At 51.5% G+C, this 25,230-nt stretch overlaps 2 protein-coding genes and 1 long non-coding RNA gene across 6 annotated transcripts; 2 read left to right on the top strand and 1 right to left on the bottom strand.

The window, feature by feature from the left end:
* Positions 1-304: 304 nt before the first annotated feature.
* pof1b (POF1B actin binding protein) lies at positions 305-9,858 on the top strand. Of its 4 annotated transcripts, none has more exons than XM_011611223.2 (12): positions 305-1,100; positions 2,614-2,691; positions 5,468-5,730; positions 5,953-6,049; positions 6,196-6,288; positions 6,385-6,498; positions 6,671-6,823; positions 7,135-7,254; positions 7,398-7,529; positions 7,760-7,830; positions 7,921-8,035; positions 8,409-9,858. In XM_011611223.2, the coding sequence occupies exons 1-12, from the start codon at positions 663-665 to the stop codon at positions 8,427-8,429; spliced, it is 1,695 nt and encodes a 564-aa protein (XP_011609525.2). In that variant the 5' UTR covers positions 305-662; the 3' UTR covers positions 8,430-9,858. The 4 variants fall into 4 exon arrangements, with proteins under 4 accessions (XP_011609525.2, XP_029704922.1, XP_029704923.1 ...); XM_029849062.1 differs by having other exon boundaries at positions 8,452-9,858; XM_029849063.1 differs by having other exon boundaries at positions 305-884; positions 915-1,100; positions 7,921-9,858.
* Positions 6,898-25,230, bottom strand: LOC105417456 (uncharacterized). Its single transcript, XR_003891157.1, has 5 exons — positions 25,020-25,230; positions 24,184-24,250; positions 8,621-8,727; positions 7,864-7,979; positions 6,898-7,331 (listed from the first exon to the last, which is right to left on the bottom strand). It is a non-coding gene; the product is annotated as an uncharacterized lncRNA (long non-coding RNA).
* On the top strand, positions 13,081-20,643 carry LOC101066052 (protein sprouty homolog 3). Its single transcript, XM_011611222.2, has 2 exons — positions 13,081-13,585; positions 17,290-20,643. The coding sequence occupies exon 2, from the start codon at positions 17,349-17,351 to the stop codon at positions 18,270-18,272; it is 924 nt and encodes a 307-aa protein (XP_011609524.2). The 5' UTR covers positions 13,081-13,585; positions 17,290-17,348; the 3' UTR covers positions 18,273-20,643.

Genomic DNA, 25,230 nt, shown 5'->3' on the forward strand with positions numbered 1-25,230 from the left:
TCTAAAAAGTGTTTAACTTGTTTGAAGGCTCAAGTTTAGCTTGACCTTAACCTTTGATAATATGGTTTCCTGATCACTCTTTAATTCAAAACGCTTCAAATGTATTCCTTTCTTTTTGTTTGCGTTTAAACGTTTTTCTCCATGATAGTTTGACGTCTTCGTCGCATCAACATGCAGCAGGAGGACGCGGGACCCAGAATAATCACATTTGGAACCCATGTCCATTAATGCTGCAGAACAATTCAGGTCAACCTGCGCTTGGTTTCAATGGCGCGGGGGGGGGGGGGGGTTGTGGGTCGGTTCCAGTGACCAGAGGGAGCGGAACCTCCTGAGCTGGACCCAGGTCCGTCTGCACCGGTCCACCTGCGCTCCCGCGGCCCCTCCTCCTGCGATGCGGGCTGATTTGCATGCAGAGGAGCGGGGCCCCTCCCTCAGAACTTTGCTCTTCCTCCATGTAGGAAACACTCCTCCGACCAGACTTTCCACTCCTGTTTGTCCGGGAGAAGAAGCACTTACTCAGGGGAGGCCGAACCTCACTATTCCACGCAACCAAACCGGAGGAATCTGCGTGTTCTCCCACCTAAACATTCTTTTGGGGGGTGACTTTTCTGAACTTTTGACCGGAGAACCAGAGCCGATCCCGCTGCTTCGACTCCACCACAATGTCTCTCCGTACGAGCAAGACGACGACGACGTACCGCACGGTGAAGGCGGTGTCACCGGTGTCCCCGGTGTCCCCGGAGCCGGTGACCAGCACGGTGGTGTCGGCCCGCTCCGCGTCCCCGCTGCCGTACACGGTCAACGGCTACGAGACGCTCCGGTACCTGCTTCCGGTGCAGCAGCAGCAGCAGCAGCAGCAGTTCGTGCTGATGCAGCAGCCGATGGTGCAGCAGCCGATGGTGCATCAGACGATGGTGCAGCAGCCGATGGTGCATCAGACGATGGTGCAGCAGCCGATGGTGCATCAGACGATGGTGCAGCAGCCGATGGTGCAGCAGGTGATGACCCCGGTTTACCTGCAGAACCTGCAGAGCCTGCAGCACCTGAGCGTCAGCAACCAGGACTCGGAGCTGCTGTACCTGCAGCAGGGCGCAGCGAGGGTGAGCAACAGAGCCTCGCTGGCACACATCAGCGGCTATTAAACAATTAAACCTGTTCAGGAAGTGAGATTAGAGTGAAAACAGTCAGAATTGCGACCCTCCTTGTACATGTGGGTCTCGGGTTTGGAATTATCTCCTGGAAAACCTGGAATATGGTGAACGTCTCACGATGAAAACACCCTGAGGTGTTTTCTGTCCTCACCCTGAGATTATGACATAGGTACACCTTTAACACCACATTCAAGGCCTTTCAGCAGGTAAAAGCTGTGTTTGTTTAGGGGGTGGGTCCGACTTTAACGCCCGAAACATCAGACATGTCGGCGGATGATGTCTCGTTCAGGTGATTCTGTTTTCTGCTGCTTTCCAACCAGTTTCAGCCGTGAAACACACACATTTCTGTTGTGATGGGAGTAACGGGCGCCGTGATTGGCTGCAGCCAGGAGTGGCCTGGTCACACGGTCTCACGCCGCGGTTGGCGCCGGTTGAGGCCGTTTTTGTCTCATCCTAAACCCGTCTCCACCTCCTCCGGCTCTGCTTTACAGTCGCTGCTGTTCCCGGAAGTCGGGTGGAGGCCTGTTTGTCCTGACATGTTAGCGTGCCGCTTCAGCATTTCTTGAGGGGGATTTGAACTCGTTTTCTTTGTTTGGACTCACTGACGAGGTGGCAAACAGACGCTTCTCACTCCCAGTTTGGCATTGGTGGAGTTGATGGTTAAAATGAGCCGCCCGGTTACCTGTTGGACGCTGGCGGGAGACGTTACTGGGTGCAGACGGGCACCCAGGCGGCTCCTGACTGGGTCATCTGCACCCAATGGAACAGAAAAGTCACCTGTGTCCCTCAGGTCTAAACCCATGGACCAGTAAAACCAGCATACCTGCCTGGCTTCAGCTGGGAAGGAAGAGGGCTGATGTGTGTGTGTGTGTGTGTGTGTGTGTGTGTGTGATATGTCTGAATGAAGCCGCAGGTGTGGTAAAGGTGTAACACTAGACTTTAAAAGAGCCGAGATCTGCTTTATCTCCTGGCTGATTAGGGTTTACGAGGCTTGTCCCTCTTCTTGCCCTGCGTCGAGCTCACTTCCTGTCCCGCCAGGTGGCCACGCCTGGACTTTTGCCCCCACGGGCGGTTTCAGGTGATCTGTTCCGTGGAAACGAGACACGCCCTTTTTCAAAGGCAGGCGCATTCCTCAGGTGTCCCCCGAAGACATCTGTCCTCCACCAGCAGCTGAATTCATCCTCTTATCAGGAAGACTCGCATGTTGTTTTTCCTTTCAATGCTTCCTAAAATAACAGATTTATCAATGATTGTCTTGGTCTGTGCGTTGCCGTAGCGACCAGCTAAGGTGTGGAGCGCCCCCTAAAGGGCAGCTGCAGTACAAGGTTAAAGACAGCCTGATGGAAGCAGAGCAGCGTCCAGACCTGCCGCTTCCTCCCTGGACGTTTGTCTGATGCTGCTGCTGAGCGACAGCCCAGAGCCGTCCTGGGCGGAGCTTCACTGGTCTTCTCTGTGCTTGCAGAGCCTCAGCAGGAACTCGTCCTCGGTGTTCAGCCAGTCGTCCAGTTCCCTCAAGAGTCCGGAGCCGAGCGTGGAAGAGGCGAGTATCAACTGAAGCACCGGCGCACCGAAACAAAGCCGCATTCACTGCGGGCCGTTAATCTGAGCAGGAACCACATTCTTTGGGAGGAAACCACAGAAACACAGAAGACCCCCCCCCCCAACACCACACACACACAACCCCCCCGGTTTAGAAGTGTGGAGGAAACGTTCTGTCCGTCAGAGAGAAAGAACTCATTCAAACTGTGAAACAAAGAGGCTAAAGAACAGTTCAGGCGCCTTGAAAGTGGATAAAAACAAGCTGATGCGCTGACTGACCCCCGCCCGCCCCCCTGGGGGGGGGCCCCCGTGTTTCTGTGGTATTGTGCCGCGTCGTCCTGCGGCGACATGTTGTCCAGCTGTTCCAGCTGTTGCTCGTCTTTAATCACTTTGAGTCATTTTCTCTTTCTGGGAAAAAAACGGCGCCTTCTGCGCCGGGCGGCTCCTCCCCCAACAGTGACAAACTGAGGGCGGCTGTTTTCTGGGTGTGTCTGTGCAGCGAGTGGGCGGCGACATTCCTCTCACCTGCAGCCCGTGGCCTCACGCCCCCGTCCGCAGGGCGGGGCCACGAGGCCGCCTGTCGCGTCCTGACATGAGAAAGTTTAAGTGTTTTTGCAGAGAGGATCAAAGTGTCACAGGGACATTAAAGAAGACTTCAAAGGGATCAAAGCGGGTCGCAGTTGCAGATGCAAAGAACTTTTAGGCAGCTTTGACTCTCCTCTTCCTTCTCTGTCTTCGTCATGTCGCGGTTCTGTGACGCTAAATGTTATCAGTTAAGGTCAAAAGGTGGCGTTCTGTGAGAGTTTCACTGCTTAACCGCACACATACCTGACAGATGAGTGGGCGTGTCTGCTGACAGGATGCTAAAGAAGCGCCAGAACATGAACGCTGCTCCTGAGACATCAAAGGAATTCAGCTCATAAATCATGCTTTAAACTAAGCCCCGCCCTCTCCGAAGCCCAAATTCACGTTTGGTCGTTGCTTGTTTTCATAGAGACGCACCTTTTTTTTTTAGTTTCAATCTCGTTAAAATCATGTCGGTCCGCTAAAATAACGAAACTAAGATGAAAGACAAATAAATGTCTTCTGTTCCACAGAAATGTATCCAAGCTGGATCATCGTGTTTTCTAAGCCTGCTCTCCACGACGGAGGTTAGCATCTCTGAGTTAGCGCTGATGCGTTTGCAGGCTGTTGGGCTTCGTTTTTGACGAGTCAGCGCTCTGAATAACCTTAATTCCAAACCTGAGTCGTTCTGAGGGGAAAAACCATCAGCGCCACAGTTGGCTAACATCGCTCTCCTCCAAACGCGTCGCTCTGTGACAGCGTAAAACTGTTATCCTCGTCTGGGGCCCGGATTAGCGCGCCTTTCCCCGAGTGGCGACGGACGAGGAGCTCAGGGAGCGTTTAGCTGAGCAGCTGAAGGATGTTGACAGGCGGACGCTCATGTTCTGCTTCCTTAAACGTGAACGTTTAAACCCAGACGCTGCTACGGTCGAGTTATTCGGGGAGAATTTCCCCGCCAAAATCAAGGCCCTTAAATCAACATTGAGTGTCATGAGCGCGCCCCGGTTCGGGGACGCACCGGCTCCTCGCTGGCGCCACCACCAGCGCAGAATTTCACGCGTGTTTGTTACCTGCAGCTCAAATAGACGCTGAGCCTGTTTGTTCTTTTCCTGCCGACATCACTTCTGTCCTTTATCCGCGGAGCGTTTTGGCGCCGTTGCAGCGCGTCGGCATCGCCCGTCCTCAGGGACGGGTGGACTTTGAGGACAGTTTGTCATGCTTTATGTGGGGAAACTGACACTTCAAAATGATAAATTCTGACAGTTTGTGCTGTTTTCACACCTGCCGCTAAGGTTTGGCACCGATGTCCAACTTTCCCGCCTGGAACGACAGGAATGTTGGGACACACCCACCTGCATGAGGGCGCCGACACTGTGCTCCTGTTTCAGTAACAATAGCGGGAGTAAACGTTGCCTTCAGATGTGCAGGATTACTGAACTGAGTGTTTTCTATTTATGCTGAGTCGTAGTGAAGTTCTGCTGACCTTGTACTGGATGTTGTGACGTTCCCGTGCTGACATTCCTCCGCCTGACTGTTCATGTTTGCGTGTTTACACTTCAAACGGACCTTTGAAACGCTGCAGCCGATCATACAAGTGCTGGATTTGTTTATCCATCAATGTGATGTTTTGTTGTTATTAGCCTGAGCTAGCATAACAGTTGGCAGTTATTGTAGCTTTATGTGCACTTGGAGAAATTTGTTTCGCTGAGTCGTGGTGACCTCAAAGGTCTCCTTAAAGCGTGGGGACAGGATGAGGGTGTTGGTTTAAGCTAGCTGTGGATGCTGGGAATGGAAAAGTCACGCTGTCCAAAAAAAGAAACGGCTGCACCTGCAAATGAAATTTGAGGCAGGAACGTTGAATCATGCCAGGAGATTAACTCCTGCAAGTCTGTGCAGCAAGAACCCATCCAACCGGTCCCCCGCGAGGGTGAGGTCACGCTCTGTGGGGAGTGGAATGCTCCCAGCAGCTTATGAAACAGCCTGGAGGAGGGGACACGTCCACCTCTCGTGTTGCTGCAGGTCAGGTGGACACTGAATGATGTCATCACTAAAGATGGCAGCTCCTTATCTGCCCCCCCCCCCCCAAAAAACAACCTGAAATGGCCCAAACCCGCTAGGATTAGCTTAGCTCTGTGGACATGTGGTCAATGTTTGGACTTTTCCACCTTTAAAACTGGAAATGTTTGTTCAAAACTTCATTTGTGTCCCTCCAGGAGGAGGAAGAGGAAGTGGTGATTGAGGAAGATGATGAGGAGGAGGAGGAGGAGGTGGAGGTGGAGGAGGTGGAGATCGTCAACGTCATACAGAACAGGGCGCCGCCGCCAGTGTTTGAGGTTACCAAGACGGAGGTCAGGGAGGCGCCGCAGCCGACCAAGCTGGACACGCGCTACTTCGGCGAGCTGCTGGCCGACGTCTACAGGAAGAACTGCGACATCCACTCCTGCATCAGCGAACACGTGGCCAAGATCCACGGGAAGTGAGTGCACGTTTGTCCTGCGTTCACGTCACAGCCTCTCCAGTGATTCACTGGTGATTCAGGGTGGAACATTCCAGTTCAGAAGCTCAATTCAGTCGGCGTGAATTGTTGTGTTCAGATGTTCCAGGTTAGTTGGAAAATGCAGCTTTGATTTTGTCCACACACATTCATTGTTTCTCCTTCCTGCCTGTGTGTGTGTGTGTGTGTGTGTGTGTGTGACAGGAAACACGAGCTGGAGTTGCAGAAGGACGACGTGGAGGATCTGCTCCCGAAAGGAGCCACTGAACTGACCAAGCAGCAGATCCGCTACCTGTTGCAGGTGAGGCCCCGCCCACAAACCCGCCCACCCAAGCCTGTTTGGCTTCACCTGCTGCGGCCGTCCCCCGTAGGGCCCCCGTGGTCCTTTTCCACTCTTGTGGTTCATCAGCTGAGGATGATCCGCTCCTCTTCCTCCTCTTCCTCCAGACTCGTCTCACGGCAGATAAGAGCATGCGTCTCCTGCTGTCCACCTTCAGCAGCCTGAGGGAGGAGCTGATGCACATGACCGAGGATCTGCGGGTCAGTTCGATTCTTCTGCTCGTTAAGACGAACCAATGTGATGATGATGATGATGGTGATGATGATGATGGTGATGATGATGATGAATGTGTGCAGCGTCTGGAGGCTGAGAAGGAGGGTCTGGAGAGAGATCTGAGCTTCAAAGCCGAACAGGCTCAACAGTATGACGGACTCCTGGAGGCCGTGAGGGAGAACAACCGGCAGCTGCAGGTGCAACACCTGTCTTGTGTTTGTGTTGTAGCTTTAGCTCCACCTGGTGGTGAGAATTTAAACGTAAAGGGAAAAAAGCGACAGTTTTTAGCTGTGTCAAAGGGCAATAATGAGGCTGACCGTTAGCGGTACAGGCTAATGCAGTACAGAATTGTCCCGCCTCCGTCCCCAGCTGTCCCTGAAGGAAACCATCACCGCCCAGCGCGATCTGGAGGGCCAGCTGGCGAGCTGCCGCAGCGCCGATTCCACCCGGGACTTCAAGACCAAAGAGCTGGAGGGGAGGCTGAGAGCGTTGGAGAAGGAGAACGAGATGCTGCGCCAGAAGGTAACGATGTTTCAGTCGCCGGCTGCTCGTTAGCTTAGCGCAGATAATGATAATGTGCGATGTATTAAACAACCTCTGAGAACCATTTTATTTTGGAGAAGTTTGACCCCAACAGGCCTCCGTAGTTAATGGACAACCAAAATGCTAATAGTTCTTCAGTGATCAGGAAAAGAGGCTCCTCCTTTATCTTCAGAAACATCTATTTTTAGATGAAACATTGAATGTTCTTCATGGGGCAGCAGATGTTGGGCTGGGGCCATCTGCTGCAAAGCATCGTGGGTAATAAATTCCTCCCCGTGTGTGTGGAGCAGCTGGCCGGACAGAGCAGCAGCTCGACGCTGCAGATCAAAACAGAAGAACTGTCCCGACAGTACCGAGACCAGCTGTCCACCATGAGAGAAGAGAAGGATCGGGAGATTCAGCGGCTGAGGGTGAGAGTCACTCGTTAGCATGTTAGCACAGCCGGCCGTGGACTTCCTGTCTCGAGCGTCTGTCCTCAGAGGGGCGGCTGCAGAAACACAACAGCGACATTTCTCTCTAAAATAACCTGTTCTGGACGTGTGTCCGTCCTCAGACCCAGATCACCACCATCCAGACGGACACCAGCAGCACCAAGTCCTCCGCAGAGAGGAGCCTCCAGCTGAAGATCTCAGAGCTGCTCGCCATGCTGGAGCAGCGGCAGACCACCATCACCCGGCAGGAGGAGGTCTGTCCCTGTCCCTCGCCTCTGTCCCCTGTCCCCTGTGCCCGTCCCCCCCTCTCCTCTGTCCCCTTCCCTCCCTCTCCTCTGTCCCGTCTCCCCGTCTCCCTCTCCTGTCCCCTTCTCTCTCCTCTGACCTTTAAACTCTGTCCCTGTCCCTCTCTCCTGTCCCCCCTCTGCCTCTCCTGTCCTCCCGTCCATCTCTCTAATGTCTGACCTTTGACCTCTGTCCCCAGGAGATTCGTAAACTGATGCAGGAACGAAACGACAGCTCCAAGAACGTCACCAAGACCATCATCACCAAGAGGTCAGACAGGAAGTGACTGTTGTCAGGCATCACCTGTGAACGTCTGAAGGTGAAACGACCCTCCTGGAACCGGTTCTTCTTCTCGTGCAGGTACAGGAACCAGTACCCGATGCTGGGTCTGCTGGGCGACGACTACCAGGCGACCTCGCCTGTCAAAGAAGCCAAGACCATCGTGATCGAGAGGACGGGAGAAATGATCAAGCAGGTAACCCACAACGATGACTAGAACAATGATCAGAGGGTTCTGAGAGTTCCAGGTGGGACCAGGACACCAGGTCTACTGCTGCCCCCTGGTGGTTGTACGGCTGCACTGCAGAGCACCGAGACGGCTTTTTTGCCTATAAAACCACCTGTTACAGGGAATTTCTCTGAAATTCCCTCCAAGCCAGTGTCTCTGCTTTCCCACTTGCCATAAACGCAGCACGGGAGCCACAACATCAGTCATGTGAAACTAAATCGGTTTCTCCACGTGAGCGACCGTTAATCGAGCCGGCGATCCGCGTCTGTTCATCTTTGCTGAAGCTGAAACATCGGCTCGCCCGATAATGACTCACCTGTGTGTGTTTATTTCAAAACAGGAAATCATTACAACCCCTTAAAGACACTGCTTCTCTCCGACAGGAATGAGCGATCATCGGGGAGACCCAGACATCGTCCATCCCACTTTCCCTCCTGCATCCTCAGGGCTGCAGGCTGCTGGTGGTTCGACAACATTCCCCCCCCTCCCCCCAAATTGACATTGGCCAGTTTAAGATAGTTAAATGCCAAAAATGAGTCGGGCTTTCCTCACCTTTAAACGGTGAAAAAGTAGCGTAGGCCGCCTCTGATTGGCTGCTGCAGAGGCCCCGCCCACTCTGCTCCAGGTAAACGTCCTTGTCTGATGAAGGTCTGATGAGACTGATGAAAAGGAAAAGGTCAACAGGACCGAGCAGAGTTTGTGATGCGAGCTAACATGCTAAGTTGCTAAGATCAGCATGTCCTGATTCGATCCTGTAGCTTAAATTTAACACTGAGCTAACGTGCTAAAGCTAAAGCTACGCTGCCCCCTACAGCAGCTTCTGCTTTTAAAGCTCACTTTGACTCTAACTTCCTGTGATTGTTTTCAGAATCTTCCATTTTTGATTATTGTTCGTTTAGTTTGGCTCTTCCGGGACGCCGTACTTCATCCTGTCAGTATTAAATGGGAGTAGGTAGCGTTCAAATCAGCCATTTGGGTGGGATAAACACCCCGAAGTGGACCCAAAAGCAGCCCAGGGTCCACTTCCCCTCAGCCACCACAGCCGTGTCAGCCCGGAGGACGAGGAGCCGTCGCCGTGGTTACGATTGTACTTACTGTAATATTTATGTTTCTCTGTGTGTGTGAGGCTGTAGCTCCTCCTGCAGCTCCGGCCTCAAAATCCTTTGGGGAAAAATGTTTTTGGGTTGTTTTTTTGTTGTCTGGATCGGAGGTGAGCGAGCGGGTTGGTGGGCATGTTTGCTTTTGTTTGTTCTGCATTTTTACATGTAGACGCACATGAGCGGCTTCGTGTCCACGTCAGGAACCTTTGGTGTTGGTTTGCTGAGCTCTTTTTAAGCTCTTTCTAAAAAATGACCCTTGATCACCCGACAGCACGCATGTTTAATTGTTTACATGCTGAAAAATGAAGGGCCGACGCTACAAAAAACTACAAAATGCTCTTTCAGTAAACCTTCATCCTATAAAAGGCAATTATTTATTAATTTATGGTATAAAACTGAACCCAAAGATCAACACTGGTTCTCCGTGGACTCGGAGCCATTTGAATGTTTTTCCTGAATGTCGACGGGAACTGTTGGGTTTGTTAGCATGCTGGAATCTTAAGTGTAGCCCGAGCTAACGACACCCAGGATATATTAATGGCGACATGAATTAACTGGTTGTGGCTAATCTGCAAATAGATTTTTATATTTTCCCAAGCAAACTTTATCACGTTCAAGTGTAGATTAATGACAGGAAGAACGATTCCGATTCCTCTTGTGATAATTAAAAGCTGACTTGAAGAAAGTGAACTCGTCTTGTAATCTGTCACCGGGAGCTGAATAACGGTGCCTTTATTCCAGCTGTTGTTCGGGCGTCCAGCAGGTGGCGCTGGTCCTCTGCAGGAGCCTCTGAACGAAGTCATTGATGCTCTGCAGGACTCGGGTGGTTCTCAACCATTTTGACTCCAGTCTGCCGCAGACGGAAGGTCCCGACACGGAAATCAAAGGAGATCAAAGGCTTTGATCAGGTTTTGGAACTGATCAACAGTCACAGGAACTGGGAGAAACATCCCAGCACCAAATGTTGAATTCAACACCCAGTCTCGCTCCGACCTTTGACCTCAGCTCATCCAAAGCTAACAAACATTAGCGTCATCTATCCGACGCGATGCTTCCTGCGTCTCACGTGCGACAGCGGCAGGAAGAGCGAGGCTGCATTACCCACATCAAAGAGCAGCGTTAGCGGCCATAATCAATGTTTCCCCATTACAGCCGGGCCGCTCGCTCGCTAATCAGATCAATGGGCTTTATTGGCGTGAATGGAAGTCTCATTTCAATATCGACAAAAACATTCAGCAGAGCAGCAGAGAAAAGGTTTCTGGGTCTGTTGAAGTTTGATATTTGGGAACTTTTGTGTTGGATTCTTTATTTATTCAATTTCAGTTGGCTCAAAAATACATTCAGCTCCTTTTATAGAGAGAAAATCAACAGATAATAGAAAAAAACTAATGAAAAAGTAAAAATAAAATCACAGTCTCTCTATTTTACCCCCCCCCCCCCCACCCCGAGCACGCAGGCCTATCGACCCCTCGCTCCCAGTAACCAGGCCCCATGCCTGGGGTCAGCGACCCAGTGGGGCCCCTCCCACCGAGGCTACAGGGTCAGAGAGTCTGTGTAACCATTTTCTCTGTATGGTTTGGCCCCGTCGTCACGGTTACACAAATGACCAAACATTTGGTAGTTTTTGGTGGCGCACTGTGATGACATCACACCACAGCTGCTGGTATCAATGGGGGGGACATTAAAAAACAAAAATAAAGCAGTTTGAACAGAGTTAGCATAAACGATCAGAGGGCGGGGCTGGACCACAGCAAACCTTGGGGGGGGCGGGGGGGGGGGGGGGGTTCTTTTTTGACTACACAGTTCAGAACAGATACTGGAAGTGCTGGAAACCTGCAGAGCATCTGAGGATGGGTGCCCCCCCCACTTCCCCCCTCTAATGTCTGAGCTCTGGCTTGTTTCACTTAATTCTATCTATCCAGCTCCTCATCCATCCATCAGTGTCTCTGTCTCTTACACACTTTCTCCCCCCCACACACATCCTCTTCCTCTCTCATTGTCTCTCTCTGAACACCCCCCCCCCCCAGAATGGCTGAGCCGGTGAGTGTGGGTGAGCGGGCCGGCCACTGATGCACTCCTGGTCATTAATAAAAGTTTCATACACAGTCAGGAAATGCATTTGCGCCCCCGCGGCTGCAGCTCCTCTCAGACACAGGAAATGGGCGCTTGGCCACCGGCCAATCGAGCTATTTCAGGGGTTCGTCCGGAGCCAATCAAGCGAGGTCTGGTCAGCTAATGGACGGCGGCTTTGCTCCTCTACGCCCAAATATCACCAACAATCTCGCTTTTGTCGAGCCGAATGTAGCCTGAAAAACTAGCCGGTCCGTAAACGATCAACAAGCAAAATGTATGCTAACACATTAGCATATGCTACATTGTTGGGCTGGGGCCATTTGCTTAAGTAGCTAGCTACAGCTTTATCCACACTCAAGCTATCACAGGTGACGCGTGCTAACGATGCTGTGTGCTAATTTGGCTACAGGTCCAGATGACATCATAACTCACACAGTTTAGCCCCGCCCACAAAACACAAAATTTAAATGTGTAATTTAAAAATGTCATGGATGGGATCACACACACACACACACACACACACACACACACACACACACACACACACAGACCGCCGATTGACATGGATCCCTGCCCGACCCAGAACATCCGTCCATCTCTCTTCATCACACATCAGTTCTTCTTCTACAGTTTCTAACTTTCAGACATTTCCCACAGATTTTAGTGCCAAATTCACATTTTCTCCTTTATTTAACTTCAGTTCACAAAGAACAAACCAACATAAACTGTCAACACAAGTCTGACGTAAATATTAGATTACTACAAAAAGGCAGCGCCCCCTGGTGGACAGTCTTAATCTTAAGTGAATGATGTGGAAAATAAGCAAAACATAAAATGATAAAATATAGAAATATTCCATTAAACTGCGGGTTTGGGGAGCATTCTGAGGGTTCGTCAGGTCGCAGAACTTTTAAAAGAATTTGCAACAATAAAACTGGATTTAAGAGGAATATTTTACTTTGTTTATCTTTTATCGTCTTCAGTCATCAGTTGGTTTCATCTCAGACATTTTCATCAACAGGAAGCTTCTCCATTAGACCAGTGTCCAGTTACCTTGTGTGTGTGTGTGTGTGTGTGTGTGTGTGTGTGTGTGTTTCTACACTTATGTGACTCACTGAAGTCCGGATGGTTGCAAGTTGCTGAGTAAGAGGGCAGATTAAACTAAATGTGCGTACACACCCACACACACACACACACACACACGCACACACACGCACACACACACACACACACACGGTTCAGATTACAGTCATGCAGCATATTGTTCATGATGTCACTCAACAGGAGAAACATGAATTGATGCCTCTGAAATGATGCAGAGAATTCTCTAAACGAGCAGCAACAGTGATGGGGTGAACACCGCCCCCCTGTGGCCGGAGGCCGCAACAAACTGCTCTCATTTAATTCAACTGCACATTGTTTCGATAAATATTTTCAGCAAAATCATCGATAGCAAAATTCATTCCATGTTTGGATTGAACGAATGGTGAAAGTCAGCAGAGAGAGGGAGAGAGAGAGAGAGAGGGAGGGAACGGGAGAGAGAGGGAGGAAACAGAGGGAGGGAGAGAGAGGGAGGGAGAGAGAGGGAGAGAGGGAGGGGGAGAGAGAGGGAGGGAGGGAGAGAGAGAGGGAGAGGAGGAGAGAGAGAGGAGAGGGGGGGAGGAAACAGAGGGAAGGAGGGAGAGAGAGGGGGAGGGAGAGAGAGAGGAAGGGAGGGAGAGAGAGAGAGAGGGGGAGGGAGAGAGAGAGAGAGAGGGAGGGAGAGGGAGGGAGAGAGGGAGGGAGAGCAGTCTGAGCTCCAGTCATTCATCCTTCAGACGGAGCAGAAAGAGCAGAGCAGGACAGAGCAGCTCTGAAGGGGAGAGAGGGAAGTTCTGCATCTTCCCGTCTTTAAAAAAAAACCAACCTTCTGCATTTGTTCCTTTCCTCTTTTCTCTTGTTTAATTTCCGGGTGGAGAAACTTCCACTCGTCCAGCGGCAGAAGACACTTTTCCGACTAAAACAACGAGAACATCGTCTCAGACTTTTTGTCTGTGAAGAGGTGGGAAAAAAAGGTGTAGAGGAGGTGAAGCAGGACACTCAGAGACCTCCAGGAGGAGGAGGAAGAGGAGGAGGAGGAGGAGAGCGCGTCACGTTGGGCGAGAGCATCCTCCCATTCCTGGACAGCGAGGACGACGTGTCTGCAGAACCTCTGAGAGCACCTGCCGACCCAACAATCCTCCCTGGAGCGCAGACGTTCCCCGGGACCGTCCACAACTTCTGAAGCGGCGTAGGGATATTTGAGAGCCGTCCATCTGTCGGACACGAGCGCGCCGCGGCAGGATGGACCAGCGTCCAATCAGAGGTAAGAACCGTCCGATGTGACGCTGCTGAGCACCGACGGATCAGAACCGACGCCGCTGGGAAACTTCCTGGAGAAACGGTCTGAACTTTGGTTGCTCCCGTGTGTCTGTCACGCAGCTGCCGACCCCCCCGAGTGGGTCCCAGATTAGCGCCAAAATAATCCCAATCTCGGCGTCGCAGCCTCGACCCAAACTTTCGAACCGACTCCAAACATTTTACCTCCGAACTTTAAACCTCTGAACCGAATCAGCTCGGATGATGAAACTTTAGAGGTGAGAGAATGATGTCAATGTTGGGGGGGGGAGGGGGGGTGATTGATTGTCCTCAAGGTCGGATGTAGAATGTCAATACCCATCTCCGCTTGGGTGGGACGGGGGGGGTGGGGGTGGGGGGTTAAATGAGCACATGATGGGGAGGGTTAGAAGGGAAAAAACCTGAATGGATGGAGGGATGAGGGAGAGCGTTAGTACATGAATGGGTGGGGGGGGGGATGACCACAGCAGGGTGATAATGCACCGGCTAATGCACTGGAGGACCACAGAGGGGTGGATAGAGGAAAACCTCAGAAGAAGAGTAAAAGACAGGAAGCCAGAAGAGAAAGAAGCTTTTTTCCCTCCATCTGATGGAGTCCAGCAGCTGAACCCGACAGATGCAGTACCTCTAACTGCCACCAGGGGCAAAAATATTTGTTATCTTTTTTATTTGTTTACCAAAACAACTAAAATTTAGTCAGAACAACAAACACTCACATGTGCAGTTGTTCAAAGCAACGTCAACATTCATGTAAATTTAGAACCGATTGATTATTCTACGTTTAAACTTGTTCATCTGCTCCCAAAATGGCCGTCTGTCGGACTGGCGCTCAAACGTCTTTAGAGGAAGAAGAGGAGCTAAAGATACATTTACCCCCCCAGTTTGTAGACGTGTTGGGGCACTTTTCTACTGAAATAACCCCATTATGAGTCAGAAACACTTAAATATACAAACAACACAAAAAACCCCCAAAACAAACCTCAAAACTTCCTTTACAAGCTAATCCTCATCATCAGCTAATGCTAGCAAATATGCACCGAGGCCTCGCGTCAGCTCCCTTCCTTCACTTTCTCTCAGCTCACTCCACTTTGGTGTTATCACTCTTCGCATCGCCATCCTTCATCGCTTCCTTCCTTCCTCTCGTCCTCCGTCTCCTCGCTGGACGTGGCGGCTCTGCGGCGTCTATTTCAGTCTTTCCGCTGGGGTCAGATTCAGCACATCCGGTATCTCATCCAGTTTATTGTCATTCAATCCTGCTGCGTTCCCCGAGGGCATCAGGAGGACGGCCCCCGGGTCTTAGTGCCTCTTTAGCGCACGTGCACACACCAGTTCCATTGAACTAGTTCATCGCTAACATTTGTATCTGTCCAGCGGTGGCGTTACGACCTCCTGATCGAAACATCCCCTTTAATCAAGGCAGCCGCTCACACGCCTAGAACCGGGGTCCGTCTGAGGTTTCTGCCTGCCAGCTTCCGCCCCCCCCCCCCCCCCTGCCATCCCCCGCGCTGTGTTTTCTCATGCGCTGCAACTCTTCTCGTGAGAAAACAAACCAATTTTATCGACCTCTGACCTTTGCCTCACCGGGTCAACTCGGCTCGGTTGCGCAAACGGTTGTTGCAACATCTCGTCACCAAGAGAGCACTTAAAACAGAGAGGGAGAAGGTTGAGGAGCAGCAGAGGAACGGAGAAGCTGGAGTGAATGAAAGAGGGAGGGAGGTGGTGTGAGAGGAGGAGAGGAACGGGGGCCACCCCTCCTCATATGGAGGCGAAGGGTCACTGCGAAAATAGCCTGAAAGCATGATGTCATAAGGGAGGGACGCAGCGGTGAAACTGATCAGGACAACGGCAAGTTCATGTCATCAGAAGACATGAAGACCACAGGGACAGTCCTCAGGTCGCCGCCACCAGATTGTCCAGGCACCTCTGATCAGTGTGGAGACATTAGCCCGCAGGCTAGCTGCTAATCCTGCCTTGATGGAGCTGTTCCAGAATCAGAGTGACTCTCAGAGACCTTCTGGACCTTCTGTCATGTAAAACAGTCCCCCCTCCAGGTGCTCCTGCTGGAGACCCAGAACTTCTGGAACACCAACATCACAGAACAGGAACCTTTAAGGTCCCAACTCCGCCATCATGATTCCAAGGAATTCCAGGACGCCAGAACTCTGAAATCTTGGATCTCCTCGAGACCACTGAGGTCCGGATTTCGCTGTCAGATCCTGTCTGGCGTTTTTTCAGACTCGGTCTTCACTTCTGCTGCTCAAACATGAGCTCATGGAAGTCGGCGGTATCTTTTCTCAGCAATTAGATGGGCTGATAGACGGGCAGAGGACGGGTGAGCCGAGGCCGCCGCTCCGCCTGATCCGATTAGACACCAGGGCTTCTCCCGTCTCCTCTCGCTAATTCGAAAATGCATCCTGGCCCCTGTGAGCTGGACCTCCTTATCTACAGCTGGACCTCCTGCAGCATCTTCATTGTCCTCTTGGAGAACAGGAAGTGTTCTGCTCCATTTTGCCCCCCCCCACCAGAACCTTTCTGGGTTTCACCCACGTCCTCCACTCGTCCGCACCCTGGATTAAAAGACTGGATTAAGGTTTAGATGATTAACAAATAAATAAAAACGGGCCTGAATAAAGACGAAAGCAGAGCGTAAGGAGTCGCTGTCGTCATGGTTACGGTCAGACTTCTTTTCTGCTTCTTCCTCCTTAACCTCCATCCTCCGTCTAATCTGCTGATCTCTAAACACATTTCCATTCGGCCTCATTACACTCGGAGAGGACTGGCACCATTCAAGAGCCCCGAAGCCTCTTGGCAACACACACACACACACACACGCTCAGCCGTAGTTGTTTGTTGCACTTCCTGCGTTTATCCAACGCTTGACGCGGGTTTTACTGCAAATTTGTACCACTTATCAGAATCTTAATCCTGGACTAAGACCCCAGACAAGGGTCAGGTTAGCCGCAGGGCACCAGCTAGCTTGGCTATGCGTATGCTAGCTCTGAATCAGCGGATAAATCAGGCCAACCTTGTATTCAGACCTCTGGATGTGTTTAGTTAGCAACATTTACCAAAAACCTCACTGCGATTTTCCATTCAACCACCTTTTAAGCAAACTTCTGGTGTTGTTTGTGTGCTGCGTGTTCCGTGTGTGGAGCATTTCCTGTCTGAGATCGACTCGTTTCCTCGTGCGGTCTGAAAAGGCCAACCGAGATTCAGAAAAGGAATTTGGTCAAAAATGAGCCCGGCAACATTTCAGCTCCCCTTTAATCTCTGGAACTCGGCGATGCTGCCAGCTTCTGGGTCTGCAGGTGGTTTTCCTCCGTGGCAGCAGCAGCTGTGCTCAACAGATGCTAAATTACAGCCTGGACCTCAGGCTAATAATAGCATTAGTCTGAGCAGAACCTCCCTGGTCCTGACAGGGCTAATAGTCCAGGAGCCGCGCCGCTAAATATTTCAGGAATCGTCAGCAGCGGCTGCAAACGTAGTTTCTGAAAGCAGCTAAATGTGATTAATCATCTTTCTGAAATGGTAAAACACAGAACTGCTAGATCCAAATCCTCTTTGCTCCAGCTGTTCCCCTCGTTTAATGTTGGGGGAGGGGGGTCGTGTTGCACTCGCCACGCCCATCCCGGGTAATTGTGTGACTAAAGTCGGGCCTTCTTGTGTTTGCAGGTTTGTCTGATGTGCCGTGAGAGTCGGGAGCCCGTTGCCCCCCGCCCCGGGTCACCACCATGGACGCCGCTCATTCCTTCCGAGTGGAGCTGGACGGGCTGGACCTCCAGCAGGTCCCGGTGCTTTCGCTCGACCAGATAAGACTCATCCGGGCCAACAATGACTATGTGGACAGGCCAGTGGCGCTGGAACCAGCATCCCAGTCTGGGTTTTTTTATGCCCTGGACGATCGGCATCCCCATGTGGGCCTCCCCCACCAACACTCCCAGGCCTCCTTCCGCCCCGCCCTGCCCCGCAGCCAAAGTCAGCACGCTCACCCTTCTCGCCTGAGCCGCTCCAGCACAATAAGCTCGTCCATGTCTCGGACCAGTGCCACGTCGGACCAGCGTCTGCTGGCGGGTTTGACGCCGTCTCACTCGGGCCTGGGCTCGGGCTCGGCGGTCCGTTCTCAGCCTAAAGGGGAGCTCAAGCACGACGCCTCTTTCGGCAAAAGCCTGATGGAGGACGAGGCCGAGCTGGGCCGCCACTTGTTCATCTGCGAGGGCTGCGGCCGCTGTAAGTGCCAAGAGTGCTGCGCCCCTCGCCGCCTGCCCTCCTGCTGGGCGTGCGGACAGCGCTGCCTGTGCTCCGCCGAGAGCGCGGTGGAGTACGGCACCTGCCTGTGCTGCGTCAAGGGCCTGTTCTACCACTGCTCGGCCCAGGACGACGAGGACAACTGCGCCGACCGGCCCTGCTCGTGCGCTCCGGCCCACGCCTGCGCCCGCTGGGGCACCATGGGGCTGCTGGCGCTCTGCCTGCCCTGCCTCTGCTGCTACCCCCCCGCCCGGCTGTGCCTTGCCGTGTGCCAGCGCGCTCACGACCGCGTCACTCGCCCAGGCTGCAGGTGCCACAACACCAACACCGTGTGCCGCAAAATCTCCGCCTCCAACCCCAACCCGGGGCACCCCTCCCTCCGTAGCAAGACCTTGGAAAAGCCGTTATGACAGGTCGGGACGGAGGAGGTGATTTCCGCTCTGCTGTCGCCAAAGCTACTGACGGTGTGACCCACCGACCTACGCACGCCAAGCCAACCGACCCGCCGCCATTTCTTCTTGAATCCGCTCCTCCTCCGCCTCAGGAGGGACCAAAGCTTCATCGTGCCTGTTCGTGTCGGGAAGCCCGACAACAAAAACAAAGACGCCGCGGACAGAAAAGCCGCCCTCCTGCCGTCTGGACGTAAGAGAATCTATTTATTTATTGCCAATCGGTCTCTTGCGGAGAGACCGAGGCGAGGAGGAGAGACGCTGATGGCAACTGGTCTGGACAGAGACTGAGGACTGGCGGGACGTCCAGGAAGGGGAAGGACGAGAGTTCAGAGACGAGGGTTGTGTCTCAGACTGAGAAACCACGTGTGAGGTTCAGAAGCAGCAGAACGTCAAGCAGGAATCCAGGTTTTCCTGCTCATCTGGAGGGAAAAAGCGCAGAGAGGTGGAAGACGTTTGTGTGGACACGGGGAGCATTTAACCAGAGGGAGGGTGTGTGTGTGTGTGTGTGTGTGTGTGTGTGTGTGTGTGTGTGTGTGTGTGTGTGTGTTCTGATACTGTATGAATCCCGCGTACGCAGAGCTGGGTGTTGTTTTATTGGCAGCAGAACCCCCCCCCCCCCCCGCCTCTTATTTTTAGCATCGCTGCTTCAGTGGTGCTCTGACGGTCTGGTCAGATTTCCACCTCAAGTCAGGCTGTCGCCAATCCCCCCCCCCCCCCCCCCCCCACCACCACCACCCAACCCTCCTCCCACTGCCTCAACCACACTGGCCCTCTCTGGTCCCACCATGACACACAATCGAGAAATAACAGAACCAGAACTTAAAAACCTGGTTGTTACGGCAACAAACCTGAAATATGGGGATTCAGCATTTACCATCATGGCCGCGGATGGCTTATAAACACACACACACACACACACACACGCACACACACACACACACACACACAGTACTGGTCTGTTTCTTTAGCTCGTGGGGCTAAAAGGCTCCAGATCGGGTCCATGGAGAGTTGATCAAACAGGCAATTAGCTTCATGATAGCTCCTAATGGGTCAGAGGAGGAGGAGGTGTGTGTGTGTGTGTGTGTGTGTGTGTGTGGGGGGGTGGGGGGGGGGGGGTGACAGGAAGTGAGGAGCTGCGGTGATTCACAGATGGACGGCTGGTGGACAAAAAGGATGCTGGGAGAAATCAAATGTGATCAGGAGTCAATTCAGATTAATGTGGAGGGAGAATTCAGAGCTGATAAACATCACACACCTGCTGTGTGTGCGTGTGTGTGTGTGTGTGTGTGTGTGTGTGGGCGCGCATGTGTTAACTGAGCTGTTAAATGTTGCATCGCTATATTTTTATATGTAAATAGGAGCTATTAAGGGTGAAAGATTTTTATTCTGCTTTTCATTAACATTGTTCCAGCTGGTCAATATTTACTTTTGACGCAACTTTGGTGTCGTCATCATCTGCTTTCACACATTTTTACCCTTAAATCATCTTTTTTAATCACCTTCACAGAGTCGAATTTATCTGTTTCATTATTTAAAGCTCCCATTTTTCAAAAGTTCCAATCTAATATTCTATTATGTTTTTTCACGTTTGCATCTGTGTTATGAAATTGCCCCACATGTTTTTGTTTCTCTGTTCAGCAACTTAAACCCCCCCAAAGTATTTAGCTGTTTATTTAAGTGGAAGCCGTTCCCCTGCGCTCACATTATTTATTTAAATTACTACAAATATCAGCAGCTAAATGTTGAATTTTCTGAATCATGTTCCCAAAAATTTGGGACAAACCTCAGGAAACGCGTCCGCTGTGGCGAGCGGCAGCTGACCGGAACGTTTTCCTGTAAAAATAAATAAATCTAAAACAGGAACCCAAATTTAGGGCTGCTGAATTTGGCATGATGTATTTATTTCCGGTCACACGCTCAGAAAAACCCTAAAATTTGATTTTTTTCCCCCCTCTACTTTGCATTCATAACATTTCTAATCACGGATCTCCAAAACAATAATCTTGATTCCTACATTTCCCAGCATTCCTTTCTCAGACCGGGCCAACACCTGCTGCAGGTACGCAGCCTAGAACCACTGAAACACAGCAAGTTCTGGGCTCAGAAACAGAGTTGATGGTTTATGAATCTATAAGAAGTTTTATTTTTGAAGTGTTTTATATGCGACCGTGACTTTGTTCCGCTGCTGACGTTTGTTTTTGAGGGCACCTGCAGTTGCCACGGAGACGGTTTGTGGTGTGTTTTAGAAACGAGGCGACGGGGATCAGTGCTGCGCGTCTTTGATTTGGGCTCTTTGTTCCTCGATGGCTGCTGCGACCCCCCCCCCCCCCCCAAAATACAAACCAATAAAAACGAAGAATCTAAACAAACGTGTCTTTCCTCTGATCAATAACTGATCGATTACACACGCTGAGGAGGGTCTGAAGACTCAGCTGAAACAATGGAGTGTGTGTGAGATCTGTGTGAAGCCTCCCCAAACACACACACACACACACGCACACACACACACACACACACACACACTACTGAGTTTATAAATAAGTAATCAAGGCTGGGTCACACTAATGGCTTCCCTGAACAGTGCATACAGATGTGCGCATTTGTGTGTGTGTGTGTGTGTGTGTGTGTGTGTGTGGGGGGGGGTCTCTATTTGCTGTCTCAAATTAAAGTGCACTACAGCTCGTCCACCACAACACACCAGCACACGCTAGATAACAGCCATGTGACACACAAACACGCCGAGCGTGTGCGTTTCCAGAAAAGTGAATTATTCAGATGTTTCATGCACCAGCTTTTACCAACAAACTGGTTCTCCACATCTGGGTCCTGGCGGTCTGAACCCGGGGGCTCAGGGTACTAACGGTGCTAAAGGCAGCCTTATCTCCACTGTAACTGCACAGCTGAAGTGCGCGTCTACACGTCACGACGAAGGACGCCGTCGGATCGGCGCCGTCAGAGGCTGAAACGATCCAAATCCAAAGAAGAGCTGCACAGAACCATCAGGGTCCACCGGACACGATGGAGGAGGGAGACAGTTTCTCGCTCTTGACAATGAGCGCACAACATTGTAGATGTACGCGACTAAGCTGATGCTGAAGGTGAGCTGATCCTGCTTATTAAAGACCTGGACCTGGAGCTGGCTCACAGCAGGGCCTGATCGCTCCCGTCACCCCCTTCCCCCTCATCAAGGTTCTGGGAACCAGCAGTCCTGGAGCGCTCTACTGGGATGATCTGGTGCTTCCCCAGATGCGAGCGGGCCTCTGAGGACCTCCGAGGTCAGCAGCAGGACTTTAAAGTCCACTTTGGCTCCAAAGGAGAGAAGCTTGTCACAAGAATCGTATTTTGATGTGCTGCCACCAGTGAGGAGGCTCTAGAACCTGACCACGAAGGCACCTCGCACGCCGATGCCAGTCTTGACCTCTGACCCTGCTGTTAAAGCGGTGGGTGTCCAGAGGTGAGGAGCCGTCCTCCGCCCTGCACCGAGGCCCCCCCACCCTGCCCTCTGCAACTGGAGCATCTCCACTGAGGCTCTTGTTGTTCCTGTCCTGAAGCACCATGGGAGCTGGTCTCCAAGACCCTGGACAACAAAAGCTCCTGTCCGTCAAACAGCCATACAGCCGTCAATCAGACCCCAGGCCATTGTTTACTTGTTTACACAGACGACGACGGAGTTCTGCTGCCAGCGACACCAGCGCAGCCTCACAAAACCGCCACTTTAGAGCAACGGGTAAAGAAAATGACCAGCAAAAGGAGGTCAGAGGTCAGGGTCGGGGACAGAGCGGGAAGGTGGGATGCACTGTCCTTTAAGACAAACCCTCACCAGGACAGAGACAGCGTCACCTCCTATAATGACCCAAACAGCATCACGTGCACAGCGGCACCTCGGAGGCTTAGCAGCAACGTTAGCCTGTCTCAACGTTTTCCCTTTTAAACTGAGCTCAGATCGTCTCCGTCTCCGTCTCAACGTTGGACCCGAAGCTCCTTTTATGAATTTACAGGTTCGCGGAACAAAAAAAGGCCGACGCTAAAACTCTTTTCTGCACCGACAAATGCTAAAAAAAAGAAAAAGAAAAAAGGCTAATGGTGCTCATGTGGAGCACAGTTGCTGCTGCGGTGCTGCTTGAACCCGCTGACACCGTCCTGCAGAAAAGACTCGGCACTGGAGGACGACAGGAAACGGCAGAGCGAAGGACGGAGGGAGCGCGGGAGGCTGTGCACAGCTGCAGCGGCGGGGGAGGGTGGGAATGTTATCTGCAGGGGTCAAAAGGGTCAGGAGGGAGATTTTAACTCACTTCCTGTTTCTGCTGCTGGGATGACAAACCTCCGCTCCCTCCTCTGTGGAATTCACCCCCCCAATCTGCTGCCTTCACCCTCATCTCTTAGCTTTTCTCCATATTCTGACGGTCGAGGAGACATGATTAATCACCGTCACCGACCGACGCTCGCGCGCCCCTCGTGCGTTAGCGGTCGCTACAGCAGCGTTCGCTGCAGATGTTGGTTGCTAACCCGGAGGTCGCGCCGAGGGTCAGGCAGCTGCACTCTCCGACTTGGCTACGTTGGACTTCTGAGGTCCGTCAGAGCTGAGGAGTTGGTCTAAGCTAACGCCACAAGCACGCGGCTGCACGGCCAAGGGAAGACAGATGTTGATGTCTGGAATCTGGTTTAAACTCAGCACAAATAAGACCTGATCGATCAAATAAAATGTAACGCCGATCTACCCGCCTGCGTTCTTTACGACCCATACCACAGCCAGCCACCAGGGGGCCGCGCGGACGGTTCTGACACGCCGAACATTTGGATTCTGGAGGCGGCAGAACAGTCCGAGGAGAAGAGCTCAAGCTAACCTTCGTTGTAAACCAAGAAAATCTGTAAGACAGAACCGACCTGATGTAGGTCACACACACACACACACACACACACACACACACACACACACACACACACACACACAAACAGGCGCAGTTTCAATCGTCTGTGCATCCTGTAGAGGATGCAAAGAGGAAGTGATTGAATAATTCAGCGTGTTTCCTGGACAGTAATGGCCTGCTGCCGCTCGCTCCGAGATGCGGTTAAGTGCTGCCGTCCTCAGCCAATCAGGCGGCCCGGCGGCCGCTCATCCATCCTCCCCGGTTCACTTGGTGCCGCAGAGAAAATAAAAACTAGAAAATTACAGACTCTGATCAACTTACTCGGCCCATAAAATGCTGCGATAGGAGCAGCTCGAAGGTGACGTTTGGATGTTTCTGCAAGTTTTCCTCCAGTTTGCAGGACTGAGCACGTTTCTTCTGTTTTTAGCACTGAGTTTTGTGTCCTTCTCACACATTTTTACAAGTTAAGTAACATTTAAGTCCAAGCAACATTATCGGTGAAGTGAAGAGAAACTGCTCCAAGTTCAGGGTTTGGAATTCTGCCGCCCTGACTGGATTATATTTAGACGGAACTTCCAGGAAGCAGGATGAGAGATGCGGAGCTGCTGGTAGATATTAGCGAGTCTTGTGGGACAAAACCAGGGCTCCCACTTTCCCACAGTCAGAGCTGGAAAAGGCTGGATGGAGGCCCTGACAGCTGGCCCTCGCAAAGAACTCTGGGTAACAGACCGCCTGCTGCCTCCACAGAGACAGAGGTCAGCGAGCGAGAAGACACTCAAGCTTTAAAATTAAAACCTTATCCAGATAATTATTCCAGTTCCTTGACAGGATAAACCTCTTTGTTTATTTTATTATTTTCTCTACTGAGATCATCTACGGCAGCTTTGTTTGCTCATTTCCAGCTAAACTCCTGAGCGAGAATCAGATAAACACAAACAGAACTTTTCCAGGCAGCCAAGTTTAAATCCTGGTGCATTGTGGGTATCAGATTTTAGTCCTACCTTATGGCGTTATGCTGCACCGTCCCACAAGGGGGCGCTGTGGTTCCACTGGTCGTCAAAGGTCCATCTGCATAAGACAAAGATGATGAACGATCTTCTCATTAACTCCGAATTCAAAACTGGTAGAAATGTGATCAACTCAACTTCCATCACAACTGTCACGTCATCAATTCTGCACGTCTGCCGCTTGACTGCAGCGCTTTGGCTCCCTCTTGTGGTCAGATCACATCAGCACTAAAAGGCAGCACATCTTGACATTGGTTCCAGTTTTGATTGTAACTAATATCCGCGGTTGCTTATCATGTTTCAGATCTATCCCAGTTTAATTTCTTATCCCAAATTATTACTCATGACTTCATATTACGTCTCAGGTCCTCCAACGCCTCCCTGCACTTCCATCCTCAGCTTCCTTCACTGTCCTCCTCTGGACATGTCCAAACCATCTCAGTCGGGTTTTACTTCCAGAACATCTGTACTGGACCAATTCCTCATTCTGCCTCTTGTCTTCTTCTCAGAGTCACTGTCTCCAACCCAGACGCCATCTCTGGTCTCTGGTCTCACTACCACCTTCTGCACCTTTACCTTCATTCCAACATTAAAACGGACTCAAACGGAATCTTTTCACATTAAACACAACTCACTGACTTGTTAATGGAACCGTACGCACGTTTTTATCCCAGAAAAGGTCTTATTTACAGTCTTGAAACACTAAAACTGCTGCTTCCATTCATTTGCCACGTGCACGGATGCCCTTTTATCAAACAATTAAAGCCAAACTGAAAAAAAAAATCTTTAAGTGACCCTGCGTGTAAATTTGATCGCGTTAAACTTCCTACCTGCGTTCGGTGACGTATTTTCATAACGTCACGTGCAGCTGAAACGTGAGAAAATCGGAACACTTTCGTATTGATGCGAAAAAAATCTTCTTAAAGAGTCAAAAATGCACGTTTTTAGCCAAACGCGGCTCCGCGTGGTCGCACGAGGACGAGAGGACCAAACGGTCGAAGCTCCGCCCCCTGGCGCACCTGCGCGCTCCCCGCCAATCAC

Source organism: Takifugu rubripes, chromosome 15, assembly GCF_901000725.2.
Source record: "Takifugu rubripes chromosome 15, fTakRub1.2, whole genome shotgun sequence".
Lineage (NCBI taxonomy): Eukaryota > Metazoa > Chordata > Actinopteri > Tetraodontiformes > Tetraodontidae > Takifugu > Takifugu rubripes.